General features: G+C 43.6%; 1 protein-coding gene across 3 annotated transcripts; it reads right to left on the bottom strand.

Annotated features, from left to right (window-relative positions):
- Window positions 1-643: 643 nt before the first annotated feature.
- vsnl1a (visinin-like 1a) lies at window positions 644-25,562 on the bottom strand. 3 transcript variants are annotated; one of them, XM_018730331.2, is made up of 4 exons: window positions 25,295-25,562; window positions 17,971-18,137; window positions 2,902-3,117; window positions 644-1,925 (listed from the first exon to the last, which is right to left on the bottom strand). In XM_018730331.2, the coding sequence occupies exons 2-4, from the start codon at window positions 18,130-18,132 to the stop codon at window positions 1,728-1,730; spliced, it is 576 nt and encodes a 191-aa protein (XP_018585847.1). In that variant the 5' UTR covers window positions 18,133-18,137; window positions 25,295-25,562; the 3' UTR covers window positions 644-1,727. The 3 variants fall into 3 exon arrangements, with proteins under 3 accessions (XP_018585847.1, XP_018585848.1, XP_018585850.1); XM_018730332.2 differs by lacking the exon at window positions 25,295-25,562 and adding an exon at window positions 23,807-24,200; XM_018730334.2 differs by lacking the exons at window positions 17,971-18,137; window positions 25,295-25,562 and adding an exon at window positions 3,249-3,410.
- Between the last annotated feature and the right edge of the window lie 100 nt (window positions 25,563-25,662).

Raw genomic sequence — 25,662 nt, forward strand, 5'->3', positions numbered from 1 at the left:
TGTGACATTTATCTGCACGGGGAGGTGAGATGTGACTTTTAGAAATATGACATTGCAACAATAACTGTAATTTGGATGTTTAGACAAACCAAGTGGCTGATGGTGTTTCTGAACAATGACTGTGCCCATTGTGCTGTTCCCAGGTACCGGGAAACATTTCACAGGCATGTAGGTGAGGGAATGAGGGAAGCCCCACTGTACCTTCATTCCTTGTGTTGTTTGCACCCACGGCTCAAGCCTCAGAAGAACTCTTCTGAATTTATTCATTTAGCCAATGCTTTTCTCCCAAGCAACTTATGATCTTAAGGCTACAGTTATTACAAGCTTACAGTTATTTACCCATTTATGCACCTGGGTAAATTTATTTATTTATTTATTTATTTTTTTAAAACTGGAGCAATTTAGGGTAGGTACCTTGCTCAAGGGTACTACAACCAGAGGTAGGGATCAAACCCATGACCTTTGTCTCCAAAGGCTGCAGCGCTAACCACTACACTACCATCTATCCCCCTTAGAATTTACCCTGATATGCGGTCAGTCTCTTGGTGGTAGAAGTGGGATGAGCTCTGCGACAACATCGTAGTTAACGGCAGTGGCTGCGGTTTCTGACTTACTAAGTAAAATGCCTGCAGTCTGGTCTTCGTTCAAGGACATGTCCCATTGTCAACCCTTTCTCAAACGTGGTCGGTGTCTCAGTCCACAGCTGTGGGACGTGTTTTCACAAACAATCGTGTTTTTTTTCCCCTATTTTTGAATCACAAGCTCAAGCACCGCTGGTTGCGTGACACATTTCACCTTCAGACTTGGGCTTTGGGTGGGTTTAAAAAACAGGAGCATGAGAAGAGCTTCGGCAACATCGACTATTACCAGCGAGGAAACATGCTCCCACAGATACTACTGCGGTCAAAGAACGGCTCCACGGGTTCACAAACGCACACCCCGTACAATACTGCAAAGAGATGGACTCGACAGAATTACCTAGTGCAATAGGACCTCTCCTATTATAATAAACTTGGTCGGCTGCATTCCTTCCATAAGGCTTCGTCTCAATTAATTTTAATAGGATGCAAAACAAAACAGATTGTTCAGATTAAGGCAGAATCTAGAGCCATGCAAATAAATCACATTTATATTCACCGACAGCATAAGCACATCTGGTGGGGGGGATGGGGGGGTATGTTTAGGCCGGTCGGCGTCCTTCCCCTCTCGTCCATCCACTCCAACTTGGGTTTGAGACGAAAGGACTCGTGGTTTATTAGAGTAAACGGTTACATTACCATCAGGAGCTCAGGTTGGTTAACATCGCTTAGTATATGAAACACACAGCCAGCGTCAGTAAACATGAACGGTTAATAGTAGCGTAATTCGACGCAGCACATCGACGACACACAAGCTTCGGTAGAAGGGGACTCAATGGGAATGACATTACGCACTTCACATTTTGGCAGTTTTTTATAATTTTATAAATATTTCTCTCTATATATATTTTTTATATATAAATTTGATACCTGTATCATGTGTGTGTGTGTGTGTGTGTGTGTGTGTGTGTGTGTGTCGGTTCTTCAGCAAATGACATTCTCATGCACACGAGTGTTTCAAACACAAGAAGCGGAACCATTAAAAGGTAGTCCAAGCAATTTTTTTTGTTGTTTTCAGTGGAGATAGCTGCAAACCGAATGGAACATTAAACCTGCGCGCAGTCCTCGGGCGCCTCGGCGCCGCCCTCCTCATTTCTGGAGGTCACACTGCAGCAGTAGTACGATGGACGGGTCGCTCTTCGCCGCTTCCTTGAACTCCTCCAGCGTGATCTGGTCGTCGTGGTTCTTGTCCATCTTGCTGAAGATCTTGTCGACGCGCTGCTCGGGCGTCAGGCCGTCCTCGTTCATCTTCATCATGATGACGGTGCCCACCATCTTGTAAATGGCCTTCGCGGAGAAAGGCGAGCACAACGTTTTAGTCCTCTCCCAACAATAGGAGGGTACCTGCTGTCTGAGTAGCCTAAAACAGGGGGTCCAACGTGCAGCACGCAAGAACATTTGTGTTTATTAATAAGTTGTAATCATTTACACTACATTTTATTTATTTAGCAGACGCTTTTCTCCAACGGGACTTCCAACAACCTCTATGTATTGTTATGAGCCCACACACCTTATTCACTGCGGTGACTTACACTGCTAGATACGCTACTTACAATGGGTCACTCATCCATACATCATTATCATGATTACACACCATACCGGCCATAAATACTACAAATTCTACTGAATCACACGATAATATCGTTAGATGCACACCAACTAAAATGCAACAAAAAAATCATTTTAATTTTAGAGAGTGAAGTCTCAGTTTGCAGCTAGTAGCACAGTAGTTAATGTTGATGCCTTTTATAGGCAAAGGTCATGGGTTCAAATCCCACCTGTTGCTGTAGCGCTCCTGAGTAAGGTGTTTACCCTACATTGCTCCAGTAAAACAAACCCAGCTGCATAAGTAGGTAAATCATAGTAAGCCGCCTTGGAGAAAAGTGTCACTGTGATTTATACATGTGTGCCCCTTAGGACAATTCATGAGTGTGACCTTTAACCAAATTTGACAGCCCAGAGCTAAAGGGAACACTTAGAGCACACCAAGGTAAATAAACACAGTGCACTAGGTAGTATAGTGAGGAAGTCATCGCCTTATAGTCAGAAGGTTCCAGGTTTGAATCTTATTCCTGTTATCGTACTGTATCCCCGATCAAGGTACTTACCCTGAATGATACAGTAAAAACTGCCTTGCTGTATAAATGGGTACATTACGTGGATTTAGAGTACATCAGATGAAGAACGGTTAACAATAAGTATCGTGTTTACACTAATTATTTTGTTTTCCGGTTGCCAAAAGAGCTCGTCCTCAAGCGCCTACCTCAATGATCTCCAGCATCTCCATCCGTGTGATCTTGCCGTCACCGTCCAGGTCGTACATGTTGAAGGCCCAGTTGAGCTTCTGCTCGAAGCTGCCCCGCGAGGTGATGGACAGCGCGCAGATGAACTCCCGGAAGTCGATGGTGCCGTCGCCATTTTTGTCAAAGGTTCTGAAGGCGTGTTGGGCAAACTTGGACGCATCGCCATAGGGGAAAAACTGGGGAGGGAAAGAAGAATAAAATCAGCCAACCGGTAAATACCAAAGACTCACTAAAAGACAGTAAAACATGGAAGCCTCCAGGTGTATGTGTGCGTGTGCGCGCTCGAGTGTGTGCATTTGTGCCTAACCGTGTTTGACATCAGCCCCTCGCCAGGGGCTGAACACCCAGCAGTGCGCCGCAATGCGGAATCCGGCTTTCCAGCCACGGCCCGGCTGCGTGCCATGGGTCTTCTGAGGGAACATCATCCCTCCCTCCGACAGAACTCTGCTCTCAGAAATTGTCACGCCAAGAGGAGACTCCCACCCCTGAGCTTCCCGACTGAGCAGCGGGAGTGAGGAGGGCGGCTCGTCTGCGGTCCCCCCCAAATCCGATCGATCCCGTGATACTCCAAGCCCTCCTGAGACACATCTCCTTATGAGATGAGCTTCAAACCCGGGCAAATACAAAAAAAAAAACAGCGATCGCGGATGTGGCTCTTTGACCTGCTCTTTCATCTGCGCCGCTCATAACCGCCCGCAGGAGAACGAAACAACCGCAACTGGGTTTGATGTAAAAATAGTCCCATTCAGACAACTTCCCTGGTACTATTTCGAGACTTTGTCGAAATTCAGCGCAACATCTCGAGCATCAGCATATCCCTGTTGGTTTGCAAACTCCAAAGTCAAATTTCATTTCATAAAGAAGTGTTCATTCAGCCCCACACAAATTGCAATCTTACCCATTTACAGACTTTTTTATTCTCGTCATTACTAACACCGGTGTGTCATGAACACCTGTGTACGCACGCTCCTTCTCGTGAACAAAATCCAGTTTCTAAAAACAAACACCCTGAAAATAAACCTCACTCACAAAATACACCCATTTACAGTGCTGGAATTAACAGAAACAATGGTTAAATCCACATAAATCGAGATCCTGCGCAGTCATTCCACAATTGTTCAACAGAAGCCTTCACACCCCTTCACAACAAATAACAAGCATTAAATAAAAATGAATATAGATGCTCCTCAACTTACGATTTTTCGACTTTACGATGGTGAGCTGGCCATAGACATTCAGTAGAAACCGTACTACGAATATTGAATTTTGATTTTTTTTCCAGGCAGGCGATATGCGGTGCGATACTCTCTCACGATGCTGGGTAGCAGCAGCGATCCGCATCTCCCAGTCTGCCACATGGTCACTATACAGATACCCTCCTGTATCTATGTTGTGTTTTGTGCCTCCATAATGTCTACAAAAAGCCCATCTGTGTCTCCTGCTACTGGTGGTTAGAAGAAGAGGAGGGAGATTACTCTTGAGGAGAAACTCAAGATAATTGCCCAGCATGAAGGCGACAAGTCCGTAATGGCCCTCGCACGTATGCTAGGCTATGATGTTCGGTAGGTGTATTAAATTCATTTTCCACTTATGATATTTTTGACTTACGATGGGTTTCGTGGAACGTAATCGGGGACCACCTGTACAATGTCAATAATTTCCCAATTAAAACAGTACAGTGATTACAAATGTTACCTCTTGATACCACTACATACTCAAAGGACACAATAACCTCATTCCATAATTGATACGGCTGAAACAAGACAAATAATTTGCCAACAACGAGACTGCAGCACTGACTTCATACAAAAAGAGCTGACCGTCGTTGCCAAGACACAGTAGTACTTGCACCAGAATCAACTAAAACCAGAAATCACTAGTTTCAAGTTTTCTTTTTTGCAACACAGGGCGTAAGGCTAGAGGGGGAGGGGACACACCTAGGACGGGACGCCAGTCTGTTGCAAGGCACCCCAAGCAGGACTCAAACCCCAGACCCACTGGAGAGCAGGAGCCGGTCCAACCCACTGCGCCACTGCGCCCCCCTAGGTTTTCAAATAATTTAACTTAATTAAACTTTAATGAAGTATTTAAAAAACACTGAAAACATTTCCAAAAAACATTATCACGGTCAAAACTAATAAACAGAATTACATTATTACTTAAACGAAGACAAGTTAACAAGAACACCCAGAACAGAAGTCAAAAAGCAGTCAAATCATGCACATCAAATTCTCATTCTGTCATTAAAAAGGCCTGACAGTAGTCATGCGCTTGTCGAAAACACTCACAGAAGATTACCTTGAAACATATATATAAATGTACAACGAAGTTTAATTTCTCTAATGTGACAAAAATAAAACTCAGCATTCAAACCCTTACAGCAGCCATCAGTTAAAAGTTCTAAGTCTTAGAATCTGCCAAATTCCACAGGACTTTGTCATCGCGATCATTCCTAAATTTAAAACACAAAACAGTCAAATCAGCAAAAAATCCCAGCATCTATCACTTTAAAATCATAGCAAAACCAAATTGCAAGCAGTTTTTCCCCTCCAACGCAGATGTATGTACAGATAAAAAGGGGAACTTTCGAAGATAATAGACGGTAAAAGAAGAGGTTCCCTTGGACCCAGCAGGACCTGTTAAGCCCCGACTCGGTGTGAAGAAGTGCAGTACTTTACCACGCTGGTTACCCCCTATCCCCACCACTAACTGATGTCACAGATCACCGCACCAGCTGTCAAAGTCTGCTTCATGGCTGGGCTCGCGAAGCTTCATGAATCATGAGAATGACAGTGTTCACCGCGTTTTTACCGTTCTTATAAGAAACACAGAGGTAATGTGCTGTGGGCCGGACCCTCGAGCCACCAAGGAACGATCTGATGGAACAGTTCACTTTGGACCGCGCCTGGGCTGGTCTTGGGCCAGCTGAACATACGGGCCCCGCATTAGGGTTGCACCTTCAGCTTTAGAAAATAAAGAAGACCAATAGAATAGGCTGGTGTAGAGAGCATTGGGGTAAAGGAGCTTCTCAAGATTAAAATTGATCAAATCTTCTCCAAGGTCATACATCCTCCAATATAGACTCAAAAGCTGTGCAACAAACTGAAACTTATACAAAATTTTGGGTTTGAGTTTGCAGAACATAAGGCCAGACAGACTTCTTTATATGTATGGTTTATATCAATCTATACATACAGATATATATATATATATACACCTGTATATATTGCTTTGTTTTTAATATAACACAGTAGCATATATTATTGATAGCTCATTTGAGATGATCTTACGTCCAGGAGGCCCAACCAAAATGGTCCAAACGGGGCCCTGCAATTGCTAAGACCACCTCTGGCTGGGACTGACTTCTTTTCCCTCCAAAAACTTCCACTCTGCAGTAGCTGTGATCGTATCACTGTTGTGTTCATATCTACACATGCAGGCCTCGCATTGCCCAAGTGCCTTGCCTTGGAATGGCCATAATTAAAATACAAAGGACCTCACGCTTGCCCTTCTCTCTCAGCAGAGCAGAAATGACCATCTGTGTCAGCACCTAGACCTCCTGCTGGGATGGAATCACAGACAACTTTCCATCCAGTTTCATAACTCGCATCTGAGATAACATTAAGCATCGTTCTGGGATTTCAGTTAATTAACGGCTGGCAGAGTATCCCTGCCTTGAACAGATTTGCTACCCGTCTGCCGCGACTTGAGTGGACCTTGATTTGCCATGGGAATGAAGAGCTGAGAGGGTTAAATAGCAGTCATGGTTTTACAGCTCCGTTAGTGTGAGGGTTCAAATTCCTTTTCAAGGACTGTAATCTTGAGCTCAAAGGGAATGCAGTGTATTGCCGTTTTTCCCCTCTCTCCATTACCAACATGCCCTCCTTGGGTTCTGTACAAGTTTCACGTACAATACGCCTTCCCATTAATGTGGAACCTTGTGTCATACAAAGAAAATGTTGGAAAAATACTGTTCTGCCGGAAGTATGACATTTTAAAGCAACTGCAAAAAGGATGAAAGATGTAAGTGACAGAAAAAAAGCTGAGAAAATGGGGCAAATTGAATACACAGCCAGAAGTCATTTGTTTGCCAAATCAGTCCAATTAATGCATTGAAAATCACAGTGCAAAGGAGAAATAGAGAAATCAAGGTATTTTCATGGTAATTAAACCTGGTGTGAGGTCCCCAGATGTGGCCGTGCCCAACTGGTTCCTCTCCAAATGCACAACGTGATACATAGCGTCATGGGTACAAAACAGTGATGACCTGCTCAGGTCCATGATGAAACACTTCAGACCTATGATGACACAATCCAGGCCAATGGTGGCACAGTCCAGGCTGGTGATGATCTACCCATGTTCATGTTGACTCAAACCAGGCCAACAATAATAGAGTCCACACCAGTGATGACACTGCAAGGATTCCAAATGACACAGTCCAGGCCAACGGTGACACAGTGCAAGCCATTGGTGACAGAATCCATGCCAATGATGACACAGTCCAAGCCAACTATGACACAGTCCAGATTCTTGGGGAACCTGTCCAGATCCATGATGACACAGTCTTGGACAATCATGACAACCCAGATTCGTGATGAGACTAGATTCAAACTACCCAAGACGGGTGTTTACTTGCTTAGCCTACAGTTTCTTCACCTTTGAAGGATTAGCAAAACTTAAACATTAATCGACATACTGTACTTCAGATAGGTTAAGGGTAAAATAGTAGTGATCTTCCAGTGAAGCCCAAGAACTTATTCTCCAATTTCTGGCGTTTAACATACTGATTCAGAACTCAAAATTTCTTTTGGCAAAGCATAAAATGCCAGTACTTCTAAAAAAACAAAAAAGTTATTGACAATGTGAACCACGGCCTCAGTGACAAATCGACGACTTAGCAGCTGAGGACAAACGGGCTGCGTAACCCATCGAAGGGGCCAAACTATCTCAGTTAAACAGACTCGAACACATAACCCGACAGGGCCCGCCAAGGAGCTGATGTCCAATGCGCAAATGTGATCTGACTGTCTTATGGAGAGGGGCTTACGAGCCATATGGTCACGCCGTTCACCCCAGTGGCAGGGAATCATGGACAGTCTAATGAAGTCGAGGTACCACTGTGAGTCTTCCACTCCGTGCTCCTTGCTGCAAATCTGTCGGGCTTACGAAACACTGTTACATAAGGAGGAAAAAACATGTATTCATACATATATAAGTGAGAATGAACCAGGGCACTGGGGCGGATTAGCTTTTCAAGTTCTGCACTCAGTACTTTATCGGTGCTCTGGATCCATCTAGAAAATACAGGTGATAAAATATAAGAGACTATGACGCTTGAAAAGAATTGAAAAGAACTGAAATTGAAAAATCAGCTCTGAAATGTAAGGCTAAAGAACTTGAGGGACGTGATATAAATCTGTAATGAATTAAGTAATTTTTAAATGAGACTGTGTGTGAGTTTGCTTTTTAAAACTCCAGTTACCGCAACTATTTGGTCCACTGAACCCATATTTTCCTATGAATCGAAAGAAGGTCCTCTCTCGCGTGGCTGATTGCTAAGTCAACATCTTAGTCTGTCTGAAGGGACCTGGCTAATCTAAGCCTGCAAAACGGCCACAAACAGATCGAAACAGGGCGCAAGCTCAGCTGAAGTCGATGTCAGGACATAGCTGCACAACAGCCCTTGGCATCTGTAAATAGACAAGTCATTTATTTCTATTAAATGTCCCTGTGGTCTCTGAAAATCAGCGCTAACTGCACAGCGACCTGAAGCTGCCAGAACAGCTGGGTTTTGATTGATTGGGCCGAGCGCTGATTTGCTGCTTGAAACATGGCCAAGACTTCTCCGACTCAACACAAATCATCATTCAGTGAGTGCACCAATAAGGCCTCCGAGATCAGTCCAGAATTCTCCATTCCAAGCGTTCCTTCTGGTTGCGCCAGCACTGTCTGCCGAGGCCTTCAGATCTTCAGCGGAAGTCATCAAACAGTGCAGAGAACTGCAGCGACAAAGGAATTTATTTCTGTATTTCAACGTCTCCTGTCTTGCTGCAGACATCCATGAACACAGAAACTTTCATGCTGCTGCTCTGCTAAACGTAACGGGAACGCAAGAACGTTCACATCCGAAAGGAAGACGCCGACCTTCTGCAGAACTTTCGTAAAAGAAAAATCTTGACAAAAAGGCAAATTTGTGCATTCTACATGGAATTTTCGAGATGTTTGTTCTTTTATTTTGCATCTTTATTTCACTTCTCTACAGAATGCAGTGGAAAGATTTCCCAAAATATGTCATGTATCTCAATCTGCTGTGTGGTGTTCTGGCACTGCTCAAGCACTAGCCACAAGTGTCAGGATCTCTTTCTAAAAGTCAAAGGGTAAAGAGAGACAACCTCTGCACAGCAGGTCTTCTCCCTTGGTACTTGCTCACTGGAAAAGCCCAACAGGGACTGTGGGACACCTTGAGCTGCTACTGTGGTGTGAGCACTTCACGCGCTTTACACACCACTTGGGCAAAATCACGAGTGTTGGTTGACGATCAACCTCCCTCATCTGTTCTCCTGGCAAAGGCACTGCTAAAGCAAGGTCTGCCCTGTTAATTCAAGAGCCATTGAAGCTGTATGAGGCAGCAGGGGCAACGATGGAGGTCCTTTCATCTCCTTTCACTGCCCAATAAAATTAGTGCTCCACCATGCAGTTTCCAGGAACTGTTTTGCCAAAAGTTTCGTCAAGCCCCCTCAGCGAAGACCTTGTCAACTCGCCAGGCATCCGACACATTAAATGCTGACCCCCGAATTATTGATCTCTCTAAAGAGGGGCCTGTGAGGTTGCGCCTGCTGTGCAGGGGAGTGACTGCAACATCGATGTAGATGAAGAAGACAACGTCGTTTTCAACAATTGTTTCAGCCGGATACCAATACTTCGAACATTTTACCGTTCGGGTTTTCAACATCAAATGTGCATAAAGACCCTGGAATACATGCAATGTGCGTGACTCACTCCTTAATGGACAAATCGAAACCTTATACATGGTCCACATCACAACTTCCTGTTTCGTAACGACTTGCCAAGCACCATAGCAGGCTTTTTGTGAAAAAGAGGAAAAAGCAGCAATTCTGCTGAACCCTTTGCCATGAAGAGGGCTTCAATAGAAAACAATGCATAACTGGTACATTTTTATCTGCATGAATAATGCATGGATGGTGCTTTATGTTTCATGCAACCTACCCGGCAGCAGACAAGGACCGAAGGTCCGAAGAAAAAATAACAGTGCTTTTGTGCCACTGCTACTGTATGTAGCTATTAACCTTGTTGTTTGCAAGCACAGCCCAAGGAATTTGTTCGCAAAGCGTTAAAGCAAGTACATAAGCTGCTTCCACACATCTTGACAACAGCCCCGAGAATCTTCCAGAACAGTACATGAACGAGTGACAATCGCATGCCATGTCGGATCCGGGTGCTGTGGAGTTCTCCGTATGGCCTGGGATTCGTTTCCTCATCAGTTGCTAATTACCTCTGGAATCGGTAAACAGCATATGCACTGCAGAATAATAAAGTAAATCTCTTTGTATCCCGAACAAACCGGACAGCCTCAAGTGAAGACCTTGGCTTGTAATATTGATTGAGATGAAAAAGAAGAAAAAACATGTAGGAAGAAATTATGATTCTGAACTGATGATGCAATCCAAAAATCGAAGGAACTTGAAATATAAAACTATAAAAATAAATTGAATTGAAATGGTGAATTTGGGCATGCAAAGACTCTATTCTCTGAGAAGGAATCGACAGAAACAGAAACATGGTTATTTCATGGCTACAACAGGTTGGGAGGGGTGGGGGGGGGGATACCCAGGTGATCCACAGCTCCACATCCATTGCCTTGGACTCTTAGCTCTACATTACTTTCATACACTATTCCCTAGGGCTCTTACCTCTGCACCCTTCTCACACTGCATTCCTTTGGGATCTTACCTCAGTAGTGTTCCCACAAGCTGTTACCTGTATACCCCTTTCACACTCCATTTCTTCGGTCTTTTACCTCTTTACTCATCACTCACTCCGATCTCTTGGGCTCTTTATTCTGTATTCCATCACACCTCGTTCCCTTGGGTTCTCGTCTCTGTATCCATCTCATACATTCACTTGCACTGGGCCCTTACCGCAATACCCCTTTTATATTCAGTCACTTTAAGTTTCGTTGGAGAGGTTGCCATAATTGCAGAATATCATGGGTAATGCCTCAAAAACTCCCTCTTCTCCGTCTTGTGTTTTCCCTGAGCTATCAAAATAAGCTACTACCAGCTAAAAAATCAAACCAAACTCCAGCTGCCACCTTCCATATGGCCCTAACTGTGTCTTGCACTGTGTTGACGCCAAATTGTTTAAACTACCCCTCGTTCCAATTTCAGTGAACATCCAATCAACTCAACCTCCAAGCACCTACCGAGTGTTTCCTCTACCGGTGTTAAAGCTTAGCAGCACGTAAAACAACACAGAACACACCCCCACCTCCACCTGACAGTTTTTCACACACAAAGTGACAACTTCATTGTTCAAGTTTTAGCACAGGGGAAATGCTGCCTACCTTACTAATGTGCTTCTGTCCAACACCCCCGCTATACCTTCTGTCTGTTCAGTCACCTTCGTGCTACACCTTCACATTCCCTCTGTACTGCCCTGTATAGACCATCTGTCATCAAAATGCCATCACCCTCAATTGTTCCTTTAAATTGCTGAAGTGCAGATCTTGACCCAGCCATATCCTCCTTGCACAGAGCCTTTCTCACCTCTGAAAGATTCCCTGTGGCTCTTGATCTGTCTTTTGATGCAGTTAATTACTTCATTTTGCATTTCCTATCCAGAATGACTTTTCAAATTCCAACAAGTTCATGGATTTGGTTCTGGACTGAAATTCGTTCACTTACGGCAGCCTTGACAATACTGACAGTTACTGCAAATAATCCATCACGATTTTTCTGAGAAACCCTAAAAAACCCTACTTTGCTGAGCATGACGAATTCTTAAAATGGACCTGATTTTACACCATTGACTTCCTGGCCAGTGTAATAGACCAAATTTTTTACTGTGATGTGGACCCAATGAGTTATTTTCTGTTTTCCAGCATCCTATGCTGATATCATCACTGTTCATCCACAGATGAGGATACTTGTGAAAAGGCAATGGTATCTGCCAGGTTCCCAAGCTGAAGACATCCCCAGTGACGGCTGACTCAACCTTCCCTGCTAGTTGAACAGACGTGACGAAGCCCAAGTATCCTCTGCTTGCAGTACATGAGAAGATTAATATCACAAAGCAATCCCTAAGGTAAGGTAGCATCCCTCTTGCTAATCCTATTTGTTCATTTTTTGTTTTTTGGTAGCAGTCAAAACAAATTGTCACTATAACTGTTATTTTTTATACTTCACCCTGTAGCCACAGTTGTCTCTAGGCCCAGATGGCATTTTAGACGTTGGGTGCTGGGTGGGAAAAATGAGAAGGGAACGTGGATGGTGCAGTGAGATCGGAGAAGCACGTCACCCTTGGCCATCGACCGGAGCTCATGGGCAGTTTCCTGCAGGGAGCTGGGACTGGCTGGCATTGCCTTCCTGTGATAAAAATGGTCTCAAACACGGTTACGTAACTGGTTTTCTGCTGGCATGAAGTGGGTACCGCTATAAAAAATCTGACATTTGCTGATTTGGTTTAGGAAAAAAATTGCATTACAGCCTAAAAAGACTATACACAAGCGGTCATGAAAAACTCCTCCCTGCCTTGAACTGGATTTTAAAGAAAATTGACTTGGGCTTTTGCATGAATCTCCCTCCCAGAGTTTCTAATCAATTCAGCCATGAAAGTAAGAGGCTCTTAGAATACATTTGCACAAAGCACGGCTGTACGCTATAAGCCATGCAGAAGTCCTGATGGAAGTCTTGCCATAATCCCAGAATGAAGGAGAAACTGAAGAATGAAAAATGGATGTCAAATAAAAACTAGGAATTGAATATACAGAATATTTACAGCATCAAAGCAGCTTCTAATGACAGCTAAAATGTTAGTTATTAATAACCACAGAGTGTTACATACAGTATTAAGGTAAAGCTAAAAACTAATCTACCTTTTAGCCAATATAAACTTGGAGGCGCAACAAGAAGCCGTCTCACGTGTAAAAATTAATCTGAAGTGAACACCTTGATCAAATTCTCTACAACTGCAACTAGAAGCCAGCCATTCCTGCCCTGCCGATGATGCCACTTTCTCAAACCACTCTAGTTTTGTACCCCCCACAGAGAAACAGGCAGCGATAACACAATTATTCAATGGCCTAATGGAAGACCTTGGAGTAACATTGAGGAGGAGGACCAGCGCTGACCCGTGCCTAATCACACAGCCCATCTAGGGCTTTTTTCCTTTCATTTCAGGTCACATGAAACCGATTTTCACAGGGAGAGTGCTGCTCTGCCTCTGTCATTCGGGCCCGTAGGTACATTGTTTTCATGGTTAATTCTGCTTAGAAGACAATGGAAAGACAACGGGAAGAGCACCGGCTTTTTAAATGAGCACCGAAAGAAAAAGCAGTGAAAGCACATACCAAACATCCCCTTCTGGTGCCACCTTTAAAAAAATTCCATTCCATTCTGAAAAGTGTTAAGGTTCATATATTGTTACTTTGACATTAGACGAGGCGGCTAGTGACTGCAGGAGGCAAAATTAGTTCCAGTTCAGACAACCTTGTCCGGCACTGGCTCGCTTTGTGTACTGCTGTTATCCTTCACAAAGTCAGCACTGCACTTATTTCCTCATCAAGGCTGAAGCCATAAATTGCTCCATTAGTAGAGGTTTCTGCTGGTTCATGCGTAGGGGGCCTCCACCTAAGTGCAGAAGAATAGAGGAACCCCAGCCTAAAAGGTGAAAAGAGATTGTTTCAGGGACATACTGTTCATGTTACTTTTTCTTGGATTTATATCCCCTTCTACAGCACCCACACCTCTACTTCCTTCCCTACATGCGGGACCCATTCTCTAAGTCGGCAACTCAGCCCAAATACATGAACTGCAACTCCCCTCACCACAGCTGCCAGTGTTATAAACACAATGATGAGCCTCTGAAATCATACAGGGCAGATGTATATTTAGAGCGACCGCAGGCCGAGCTCAAACTGCGGCTCTGGGGATGACGTGGTGAATGACGGCAGGGCGATGGGTGGACGGGGTGATGGTGTGCGGCAATGCGGCGAGCGACCAGGCCAACGCAACTTAACATGGGGAGACAGGTGGTACTCAGAACTCCCATGGCTGGAGACAGGAACAGGAGACTGGGGTGACCATAAGTCCTACAGACCCTTCCCAGCACCCAGTGGGAGAGCCACCCTCACTTGGTGACGTGACCCATTCTGTGTCCTGATGCTTGTGTGCAGCTCTTAAATAAAAGCTGTCCACAGTATAGGTTGATTAGAAATTACTTTGTGTGAAGTCCCTACATCATTTTTTCACCCGAGACAAGAAATGTATTTGTATATTTCTAAATATACGTCCGTAAGCAAACCACATGCAGTATATTGAACTGCATACTGTCTTAGATCAGTAAATGAACAAATACAGAACAAAAAGACCACAACAGATGCTCTTCTATTTTATGTTCACCTCCTATAGCTCCATTACTTCCTGAAGCACAGGATGAAATTGCCTGAGCTGACCGAAGCTGTGTACCCATTACACCGCTATTCCTCATTGTTGACACAGCCAGAGTGTCAGGAATGACAATAAACTGGCCAGTCCATCAGCTGGGGAACCGTTCACTGGGCTGGGGCTGTCGCATCTTCACCACCACGAGCAAAACCTTGTTGGAATGGTTGCATTACCGTTTGCAGAAGAGCCCCGCAGGTAAAAACGGTGTTGAAGATCAAAAAGAAACAGACATAAACATTGCAAATTAGTTTATATCAACATGTAGCAGGACTCATAATAATAATAACAATAATGATAATAATAAGAAGAAAAATTATTATTATTATTATTATTATTACAAGCTCAGTTCCTTGGCAGCTGTGTGCATGCATTTTTTTCCTCAGGTAAGCATTATAATTAATTAAATTACTTTGAAATATTTAATACTAAAATGCATCTCTGAAAAAGCAGCAGCTGTTTTGTCATATATTCAGTAACTGTCATGACTGAATACTGAAATGTTGTTAATGTCCGTAAATTCCAGGAACACATAAATACATTAACACATAGTGTTTTCCCCCCCATTTAAAACAATGGGAAAGAAACTCCTGGTTTACAGACTGCTACTGTACAGAGTTCTTCTACGAATGAATTAGGTCCGTATAACAGGGGACACCTGTAATTTTCAATTTCGCGGAGTGATTGGAATGGGTTAGAATATGAGTTGGAATGGGTTATAAACCCACATTGTGGCTGCAATCCAATAACCACAGTCTAAAAGTCTCATTTTGCCTGAATCTACTCCAATATGTATTCAAGTTAAAAATTATTAATAACTCTGTATTATTAATAACTCCATTAGTATTCATGTTATTAATGACTCCAGAAATGAAGCTCTCAAAATGAAAAGAAAGATTACTCAACTCAGGAAATTAGTTATTAAAATATATAGCCCAGATTTCACAGATATTAATCTGCATTTAAAATAGCACTAGTCAATATTTTTAGTGCTTTTGTATTAACTTTGTGTGTTTCGTAGTCGCATTTCTTTCTGAAGACTTCTTGTGTGTTCATTCGTATTTTTCAAACTCAATCCTCGATTTTCCTTTCGTCGGGACCCTTCCCCGTTTCAGTCTGTAAACTCGAGACCGACAAGCTGAGTGCCACATCAAACGCCAAGGACTGTTGTGTGAAATAACGGCACATTTGCAGCTCGCCGGTGACGTGTTCTCAGTGACCCGAGCCGGTCCATGCTATTGATCAGAGGCTAGATGTTCTCCGCAGAGCTGTTAATGGAAATTATTTCCCAGAAGCCCGTGGGGACACCACGTAGGCCAGAACTGGCAGCACCGAAAGTGCAGACCACCAGCTCTACCCACACAGATCCTAATTCCTCAGTCCATGATAAGCCATCATTAAAAAGAATAACTGCAGTAATAGTGCAATCAGAGGTACCAAACATGTAAAACGTTATCACAGAAATAATCTTTTATTACAAAAAAAAAAAAAAAGAAAATCAATGAACGTGGGTAGATATCTTTCCCTAAAGTATAGCAACAAAGTGCAGAAAAGCAGCTTTTTAATTATGGTTCAAATTAACAGCAGGGAAATAAAACAGAAATGCCTTCCTCTCCATCTATGCATTCTGAGCACCTCAGTGTCAAGCAAATACTCACCAGTGACGTATTGTTGCCGTGAAAAACAACATCATGGTCAAGAGAAAGCCCACGCCCTCATGAAATTGAATGCGATTCATGAGTACATAGCAGGTATTAATGTAAAGTGAAACACAAAGGATTCCATATTTTTTTGCAGTTCTAGAAGAATACATCTCTATAATTCTGCCATAAACGCAAACATTTTAACACTTTATAGTAAAAGTTACACGATATGCCCTTCATACATGCACGCAACCGACTCACCGAAAGCTACACAGCAAAGGTTCTCTAACATTACATTTATTTATGTTCAGCCTTAAGGTATATTATAGGAGGGTAAGTCAGTAAGTGTCCACAATAATGTTGAAACTTTTTCGTAAACATTACTCCTTCTGTTGATGTAATGCCCTCATTTGCATTTTTTCGAGATGCATGTAGCTCTGGAGAAAAGCGTCTGCTGAATAAATAAATGTAAATGTACTGCAGATGCTTTTAGACTGAATCACGTAATATGTTTTTTTACCTCTGTACCAAAAAATCCTCAACTTGGTACACACGGCGATAAATCAGTGAAGTTATTTATTAATCAGAGACTATTAAATCAGGGCAAGGAAACTTAATATCGCTCCCTTAAACTCAACGCATTCCTTCAGTAAAGTCCGTTTGAGTCCGAGTCACTAAATATAGGCAAATCATCCCGATTCAATTAATAAGATTTGCTCACCTCTACAAAAATGGCAATGCAATCACAGAAATATGCTATGTAATTTATCAGAATCCTGCATCTTTGGCTGTGTTATGCATTCACAAGCAGAACATCTGAGAAACGCTATATTAGAACAAGTCGAAAAATATGAAAATGATGGAAAGGACAGTATTTATTATAGAAGATACAGGTGAGAAGGGCACGAAATATTACTGAAACTGTAATATTAATATTCTGACACTTCATCAGAAATGTCGTTCCGACTGACTGTAGTAACTCTGACTCCTTTGCACTTGGATGCAGACCGAAGCAGACGCATCACTGTCAGTTTGTACACATTACTGCTGCCATTCAGATGAGGGCAGCTCCTTCTTTTTCATTTTGTTTCCATTTTTTTGGAATAGAAGGACGACTCCAGAAATATCATCTTCACAAGAGCAGAAGGTTTGACTAAAGGCTCTTCATCCAGACATAATCTATGGGGTAGATTCATTGTAAACATGCAAACTAAGTTAACAGGCTTTTAAGAAATACTGACAAAATCCTGCATATACTCAATGCTGTGTTAATAATTCAAGAAAAGAGGAACCCAAATATCACAGCATAACCCATTCTCTCAATAATCCTTACTTGCTTCATTAATGACGACTCTTGATATTAATGATGGGAACAATACAACCTCATTTGAAGTCCTAGTGGTTGAGAAGCTGGGCTTGTAGACAGAGATGGATGAAATTCCAGAAGGAGTACAGTGTTTAAAGCCCTGAACACTGTACTCTGGTATATAACAGAATGGCCAATGTGGCCAAGTCCTTTTGGATAAAAATGTCTGTTGAGGGACCACAGAGCAAAGGTGAAAGGACAGTGGTGTAAGCAATCAGTAAATCCACACATAGTAGGTTTTTGCGTTGGCATCCAGTGTAAATGTCACATGCCTCAGAAAGCACGACTCGAACCTCACCCATCTGGAAAGCGCACTGGGGGCAACCGGCACTCACCCACCTTGACGTAAAGCTGCTGGAACTCATCCAGGTTGAGACGGCCAGTGGGACAGTCCTTCAGGAAGCCTTTGTACCACTGCTTGAGCTCGTGCTCATTGAACTCCGTGTTCTTCACCAGATCTTCCATGACCTCAGGGGTTAGCTTGCTGTTCTGTTTCCCCATTGTCCCTGCGGAAGAGAGGAGCCATACTTGCATTAAAAACGTGGGAAAGATGACTTGGGGGCTCTGGGGGCGGGAGCACTCACCATGCAATGTGTAAACAGAGGTCTGGGCTGGAATGTACTCATTTACCCCAGGAAATACAAACACAAGTGACATATTGACACTCAGTCCTTCATCACCTGATACGCTGATGTTGTAAAACTGGAGGATAAATAAATAAAACACCGACCTCTGCTTTCTCACTGATCTCAAACCACACCCATCCACACTGAGATTTTCCTCTCTTGTGATTTTCATTGCAACTCACCAGAGAAGGTCACAGCCCAGTATCCATGGGGAAGTGCTTGTCTGCTTGAGATGCAAATATTAGTATAACAACATTAAAACAACACAACCCCTGGTTGTGTGCCGACAGACCGGACCAGTCCTAAGAGTGAAAAATATTTGCAAGGCCTTAATTCTTCTCCATTTGTTGTGCGTTAAGGTCTAGATATTTGTGATTTTTCATAGAAATAACTTCTTGTAAAACCATTTATAGCGAGTGTTGGGAAGGAGACCAAGTCTCCCAAAACAGTTCCATATGTACATCTTTCATTACCATCACCGAGAAGAATGTTACCCTCACATCTCTCCTATGTGAGCACCGTCCTCCTTTCTCAAGTAAGATAACATTAGTGCCATCGTGTTATTTCTTTCACCCTGCGGCTGTCTGTACCATAGACCACCACGGACCTCCATCACACAGCACTTCCCAGGCACTGCAAGAGTTCGATAGCCGCTCATCAGTAATTTCTTTAATGTCGACTGTACGTACCCTCTACTTGTTGATGGAAGCCAGGATTTTAGCAAGATTTTCCTTTGAATCATACAGAGCGATAGAAAAACAGGGTAAACAAAGGTGACATTTGCATAAGTGTAGGCATAATTGTCCATGATTAGTGGGTTTAAACTGCAATTTAATCAAAGTTATCAAACATCAACAAGGTATTTGACATGCAAATTTTTGCTAATTGTGCCACAGTTTATTTAATCTATTTTTTCCTCACCTTTTCTGCACTGACATTATGAGGGTTAGATTGATATGGAAACTCATCGTGACAGTTCAAATTTAGATATGCATAACAGCTTTACTAATATACGCCATATACCTTTAGTTGAAGCGCTAACATCCCCCCATTCGCCAAGCATGAACTTCCTAGATATCCTGGCAAACACAGTGAATGACTTTGATTTATGAGGTGTGGCGACTGCTCTGCACCCACTGGGATGGAGTCCACAGCTGGCTATTTAAACGGTACACACTGCCGTGTGACACAGACTCTGGCACACGCCGATGTTAAATACCGCTTGTCCCAGAGGAATTAAAAAATTAACACTGAAAAACCACACACACTGGATGAAACCGCTTGTCCCAAGCGGGGTCGCGGCGAGCCTAACCCGGCAACACAGGGCGCAAGGTTGGAGGAGGAGGGGACACACCCAGGACGGGATGCCAGTCTGTTGCAAGGCACCCCAAGCGGGACTCGAACTCCAGAACCACCAGAGAGCAGGACCTGGCTAAACCCGCTGCGCTACCATGCCCCCCCACTGAAAAATCATAATGTGCCAATTATCCAGGCAAGGCTCCGCCCACTTTTCCCATCTCTCCATAATTCAAAGTCATAATTCAGAGCGATTCTAAAAATAAAACACACCCAGGTGATCAAAACAAATTTAAATACAACAGAGAGCTAGCATTGCAGCTGTTAAGGATTGGGGCTTCGATGCAAAAGGCTCCAGGGCTGTCCTGTGGGATCACTGCTGTTGTACCCTTGAGGAAGGTAAAGCTGCATGTCACAAGACATACGTTCTTTTGGATAACTGTCGACGACACGGCTAAATGTGATCTCCTATTAGAATTTTTCATTCGTTGTGCTGGTTATTTTTTGACCCATTTTACAGAAAAACTAGTTTACAATCACATGCCCTAAAATGAAAAATTGAAACCCTTGCGTTGCTACGTGGTTAAATCTTCATGTGCAACTGTTATATCCAATGGAATTATGTCTTGCTGAAAAGGAAACATTACAATGTATTTAAAATGCAAAGTTCGTTAATAACCATAAGGTGAGGTCTGCTAAGACAATGTGCAAAGCATCGCCATAATTGAATAAACAAGTATTTGAACAATTCTCTGACTCCCACTTTAAAGACAGAATAAAACCTAAAACCGAATGCCAACATCTATCTTAAAAAAAAAAAAAACGAGAGACTGATTACGTAACATATTTTGTGCACTTCGTTACTTGTATCATCCGACATATTGTCTGCTCATGACTCACAAAGTCTGGAAACATCCTCGGTGGTGCGATGAGCCTCTGGCTACAAATAGCCTCGAGCTCTTAGGGAGTCCCATACCACAGTCCTCCCTCCGAGTCTCTGGTCCAAGACAGACGCTCCTGAAATTTCACAAATCAATTACCTAAAGAAATTCTGTGACATACTTTATGTGTCACCTTTTGAAAGGTACTGGAAGGAAAAGTAACTTCGGTAGAGTTCTGAACAAAAATTAATATTTATATTGGCTTATATCTGCAGGATTTTCCTTCCGTGCTGTTCCTTCCGTGGTAGTTTCAAATCCCCTAATGGTTATATTGTCCTTGGTGGGTAGCCAAAATAATTACTTTCTGGATAGCTGACACATTAGAATTATTCACTAATTATTCCTACTTAATCATCCCTGCCAGCACATATCGTGCTATTTCCGAATAACTTTTCAACAAAAATACTGTGTATGTAACTAAACCGGTTAATTGGCTGACTACACTACCAAAAAACATAAAGACACGCAACTACAGATTCTGTATAAAAAAAGCAAACAAAATCCTGCATTTCCTTGTTTTACTGCACCCACGAGCTGCTGTGAAAAAGCTCCGGTAAAATATATTCAGATTAACTCTGCAGAAAATTATAAGCCATGTCAGTTGCTTTCTACACAATCAATTAAACAATCAATTCGAGAAAAACACGCAATTACAATGGCATGCCTTGTGCCATTTTGCCGTCGGGCTAATTTGGAATAATCAGACTTCTATTGTTAGAGGAGCCTCAAAAACACCAGAGGTCCAGCTGGACTCTCATCACATAACATCACACTTCTTAGAAGTAACAGATTCCTTCATAAACAAATCATAACTGTAAAAATTTAGAGGACAATCTTCAGCAAGGACATCTAGCATGGTAAACCAAAATAATCGATCAGCTGCCAGTGTACACATTGTGAAAAAATTATACATAATTACCTTAAATTATGCTGGTTAATTGATTTTTTTCCCCACACATTATGCCACATCCCCCCCCACTGATGATGTTGCCAGCTTTATTGCGGGGGGGGGGAGGTTGGGGAATTCTCAAAGGTATTACAACGTACATATATTTGACAGGTGGGCCTCCCTTGGTGGTCACATACCACACAATCCTGCACTTGTTCGCATTAACCGTCATGCCAGTTTCCATAAACCAGCAACAAAATAGCATGGAATCGAATAAATGCCATTTCTGTATAGTAGTCATAAATCACATCGCAGAGCTGGTTAAAACTGCATTTCAAATGAAACTCTGAGTCGTGCCTGATGCTTGGTTTCGACAGGAACCAGGCCTTGTCTTGCTTCTACTATATTACCGTTAAACGAGCGGAGCATATAAAGGGATGCTATGATTTTTATACTCATCAAAATTGAGAAAGAAAAAAAGGCAGTGATTAGAACATGGGAGGGTGCTTTTGCAGCAAGCGCCTGTCAGAGGGTGACAGAGAGAAATATATTCTACAAGACATTGACAGGGTGCTTCTCCCTGACCTGGGAAGATTAATAACCTTGTTCTGAATAGGAAAAAACACACAGTGATAACACACCGTGGTAATCCTACAGTAAGCAGGAAAACTGGTCCACACTAAGTCATAGTACCCCAAAGCACCTCATTCTTAATATCAAATCATCTGTATTACTGCAAAATACATCTATTTATAAGATCAGACTGTTAGAAGAGCTTTCAAGTCTAATCCATCTGAAGGACAGCACGGTGCCGAGATGGTTCTACTTTTGTTTTTAATGCTGAAAATAAATCTGGAACATGCCGGAATGCACAGAGCGAGGCCAGGACAGTGCTTTTCGTGGAAAGCCACTTCCATAATTTTTTTTTAATGTCTAATCAATAATGACATAATTCGCAGTGACTTCATTCCACAGTTTCAGTGTGCAGTAATGTAATACTCAATAATAACACATGTATTTTGCAAAGACGACAAATGACCTTCAATACATTTAATGTGGACAATGCGCTTCTGCAGCGCAGGGAGCTTTTCGTTGCAAACATCCTACCTTGAGTGTGACTGAACCAGCAGTGTGGACAAGCCGACACGTGACTGTCAACATGAACCATATACATGCGGTCCTCACTGTCCCCCCCCCCCACCTCTTTAACACTCATTTACCGACATATTCTTGTGCTGCACCTGAATTAAGAATCACAAGCATCTCGGTTTAACGTTTCCTTATTGCACACAAATGATACGTTAATGACATTTTCAGCGATGCTTATAAGGACCCCATTGGATAATTTCATCAATTCATAACCACCCGATATTATAGGAGGTTAATGAAAAAGATGATCGTTGTAAAAGAGTCACATCTGATGATATGTCATCATGTGACTATACAAAGCGGAGACTGTATCACACACACATTTTCAGAACCGCTTGTCCCTTACGGGGTCACGGAGCCTACCCGGCGACACAGGGCGTAAGGCCAGAGGGGGAAGGGGACACACCCAGGACGGGACGCCAGTCCGTCACAAGGCACCCCAAGCAGGATTCGAACCCCAGACCTACTGGAGAGCAGGACTGCGGTCCAACCCACTGCGCCACCGCACCCCCTGAGACTGTATCACTTAACATTAAAAACAAAACAGCCCATAGGGGCATCCTCTTTAGGCACAGCTTCTTGAACTGCAGTTTTGGTACATGTAATATCTCATATCACATAATCTATTCATGAAGAATCACTACTACGATACCCACACCAGAAGCCCTTATGGATGCAGCATAAACTTTCCAGATCGGCGAACAAAAAAATCTTCAGTCTGAGGAAAATGTTCATCTTCTGCCAAAACATGTGGCACTTCCGTGTGCAGCCACATGAGTACAGAACATGTAATAAATTCCCTTTACTTAAACCCTTCTTTTCATTTTTGACTATTCTGTTAAATACGACACAGATGCACTCAAACTGAAAATCATATTCTGAAGCATTTTTTTGTTAGTGGTTCTGCACTGGGACTGAATGTTATTTTATGGGTGTAAGATTTCTGTACTGTATTTTGAATTAGACTATTAGGTATCTACTAAATATATGACCTGCATAATCCTGCCCATTTTAACCGCATCTTTATCAGCGGATTCAATATTTTCCATCAACACGATATCAGCTAATTCCCTAACAATTTGTCCGAGTCGTTCCCAGTGCAGTGATTAGAGTCTGACTTTTTGTACATTGAATATGTACAGAACCGGTGATGTCACCACAGACTGGTCTGGTGTCTCACTGGTCCACTGTCTCACTGCATCACATTTCCACTGTCCCACCGTTTCATGGCTTCGCTCTCCCACTGCCCCTGTGTAACTGTTCCACTGTCTTACCGTGTCACTGTCCCTCTGTCTCACGGTGCCACTCTGAGTCTCGCTGTTCCACTGTCCGAGAGTCCCACAGTTTCACTGTCAAACTGTCTCGCTTCTTCACTGTCTCACTGATCCACAGTTTTCGCTGTTCCACTGCACTTTGCTCCAGGGTCACATCATACAGGTCAACTTGTCTTCTCACTACTTGACCCTCAAGGAATCAATAAACATGACATGAAGCTCGGGACCGTTCCGTTAAACTGTCCTATTTTGTGGAGAACACACACACGCAGACACTCATTATACATGAGCTGTAAAGTTCACTGATTGGCTGGCAGGCTTATTACCCCTTAAGCATATCTGCACGTGCCCATGAAAATCCCAGAGAACGAGCATGCATTCGGTTATTTAGCTGTGATGCGCGAGTGCGCGCGCGTGCACACACCACACACACACACACACACACACACACACACACACACACACACACAGAGTACACAGAGTACACAATAAATCATCCTCACTGTGACTGTTATGTAAGGTAAAGGGCTGTGAAGGTCCTTCTCCATCATGTAAAACACGAAATGACCTTGAGAATGATTAAAAAAGAGAAATCAAGTTAGTTTCCCAGCCCAAAAACACCGCCGGCCATCAGAAGTCGAGAAGAGAGAGCAAAACGGTGTTTTTATTTTTATGTATCGATAAGCCACACTTTTTTGCATGATTTAATAAGCGGTGTCTCCACACCCGGAGCGGGAGACGCTGACTGACCAGGCTGCCCAGCCCCAGGTGCTTTTGTTTATTAAAACGCACAGACGTCGCGCGCCTGCAGCGACGTGCTTGTTTCATGCTGCAGCGGCTGAAGATACAATTGAAAAAACAAGCGCGACGCAGCGCACTCGGGTACACGCGTGCCGGCGGAGGTCGGCGCGAGACGGAGCGCGAGAGAGACGAACATGATTATAAAGGCGCGCGCGGCGGTCCCGCAGATCGTCCAGCAGGAGGAACCAGCAGGAAACAATAATAATAGTGTTCCACGCAGGTGGGGAAAGACGAAATCCACCTGCACACGGTCCCGTACACACTGTCACTGTGGCAGCCGCGCCACAAACATCGGGAGGACAAACGCCGGTCCCTCAACAACGCAGCAGCAGTGGACCGAATTCATATTCATAATCCAGGATAAGATGTTTTCATCTGCCCGATCATCTAGATGGAAGGAAAAGAGACAGCAGCCCACTTTGTGTCTTTGCATGATTACAGGTCTTTTGTGCGCTTTCATGGTCATCTGTCAATCTGTCATGTGAAAGTGTCCGCGGTGCGCGCGCTGCGTGCCGCCCGCACGAGCTGTGTTGTCAGAGCAGGCTGCGTTCTTCTTGGGTCGCTCTGTGACTGTGTGTGTTTGGTCCACTCCCCCGATTCTGTCTAAAAACAACGCAAACCCCAGTGCACGCGGCTCCACGTCCGCACGGTCCGCGTCCACCTCGCACGCGAAGCACGGCGTCTTACCTTCGCGAGAGAGAGCGCAGCAAACGGGGGCTCTTCTGCTCTGCCGACAGCTGTCACTCGTGAACAATTTCCCTTTCCTTATTAAACTCTTTTTATCGATAATATTATTGAGACAATAAAAACAACGCAAGACAAATAAAACTGACAGAAAGAGCTCCGGGAGGGGACGCGGCTGCGATCACGCAGTGGTTCTCGAGGCGGTGTGACACGAGAGCGCGCGGCGCCAGACCCCGTCTATGTGTACGCGTGCGCGCGTTTGTCCGTATCGCAAGATACCCTTCGCGCGCTCCGTGCGTTCTGCCGGGGACCGCTGTCGCGCGACGCGGTGCCCTGCCCTCGCTCTGAGCGTGCGCGAGCTGGAGCACGCC

This window comes from Scleropages formosus, chromosome 1, assembly GCF_900964775.1.
Source record: "Scleropages formosus chromosome 1, fSclFor1.1, whole genome shotgun sequence".
Taxonomy (NCBI): domain Eukaryota; kingdom Metazoa; phylum Chordata; class Actinopteri; order Osteoglossiformes; family Osteoglossidae; genus Scleropages; species Scleropages formosus.

Coding starts and splice junctions, on each gene's coding strand:
- vsnl1a (XM_018730331.2), bottom strand. CDS start 18,132: ATGGGGAAACAGAACAGCAAGCTAACCCCTGAGGTCATGGAAGATCTG. Junction 3,118..17,970: donor TCCAGCAGCTTTACGTCAAG/GTGGGTGAGTGC, acceptor TTCCCTCCCCAG/TTTTTCCCCTATGGCGATGC. Junction 1,926..2,901: donor AGATGCTGGAGATCATTGAG/GTAGGCGCTTGA, acceptor TTCTCCGCGAAG/GCCATTTACAAGATGGTGGG.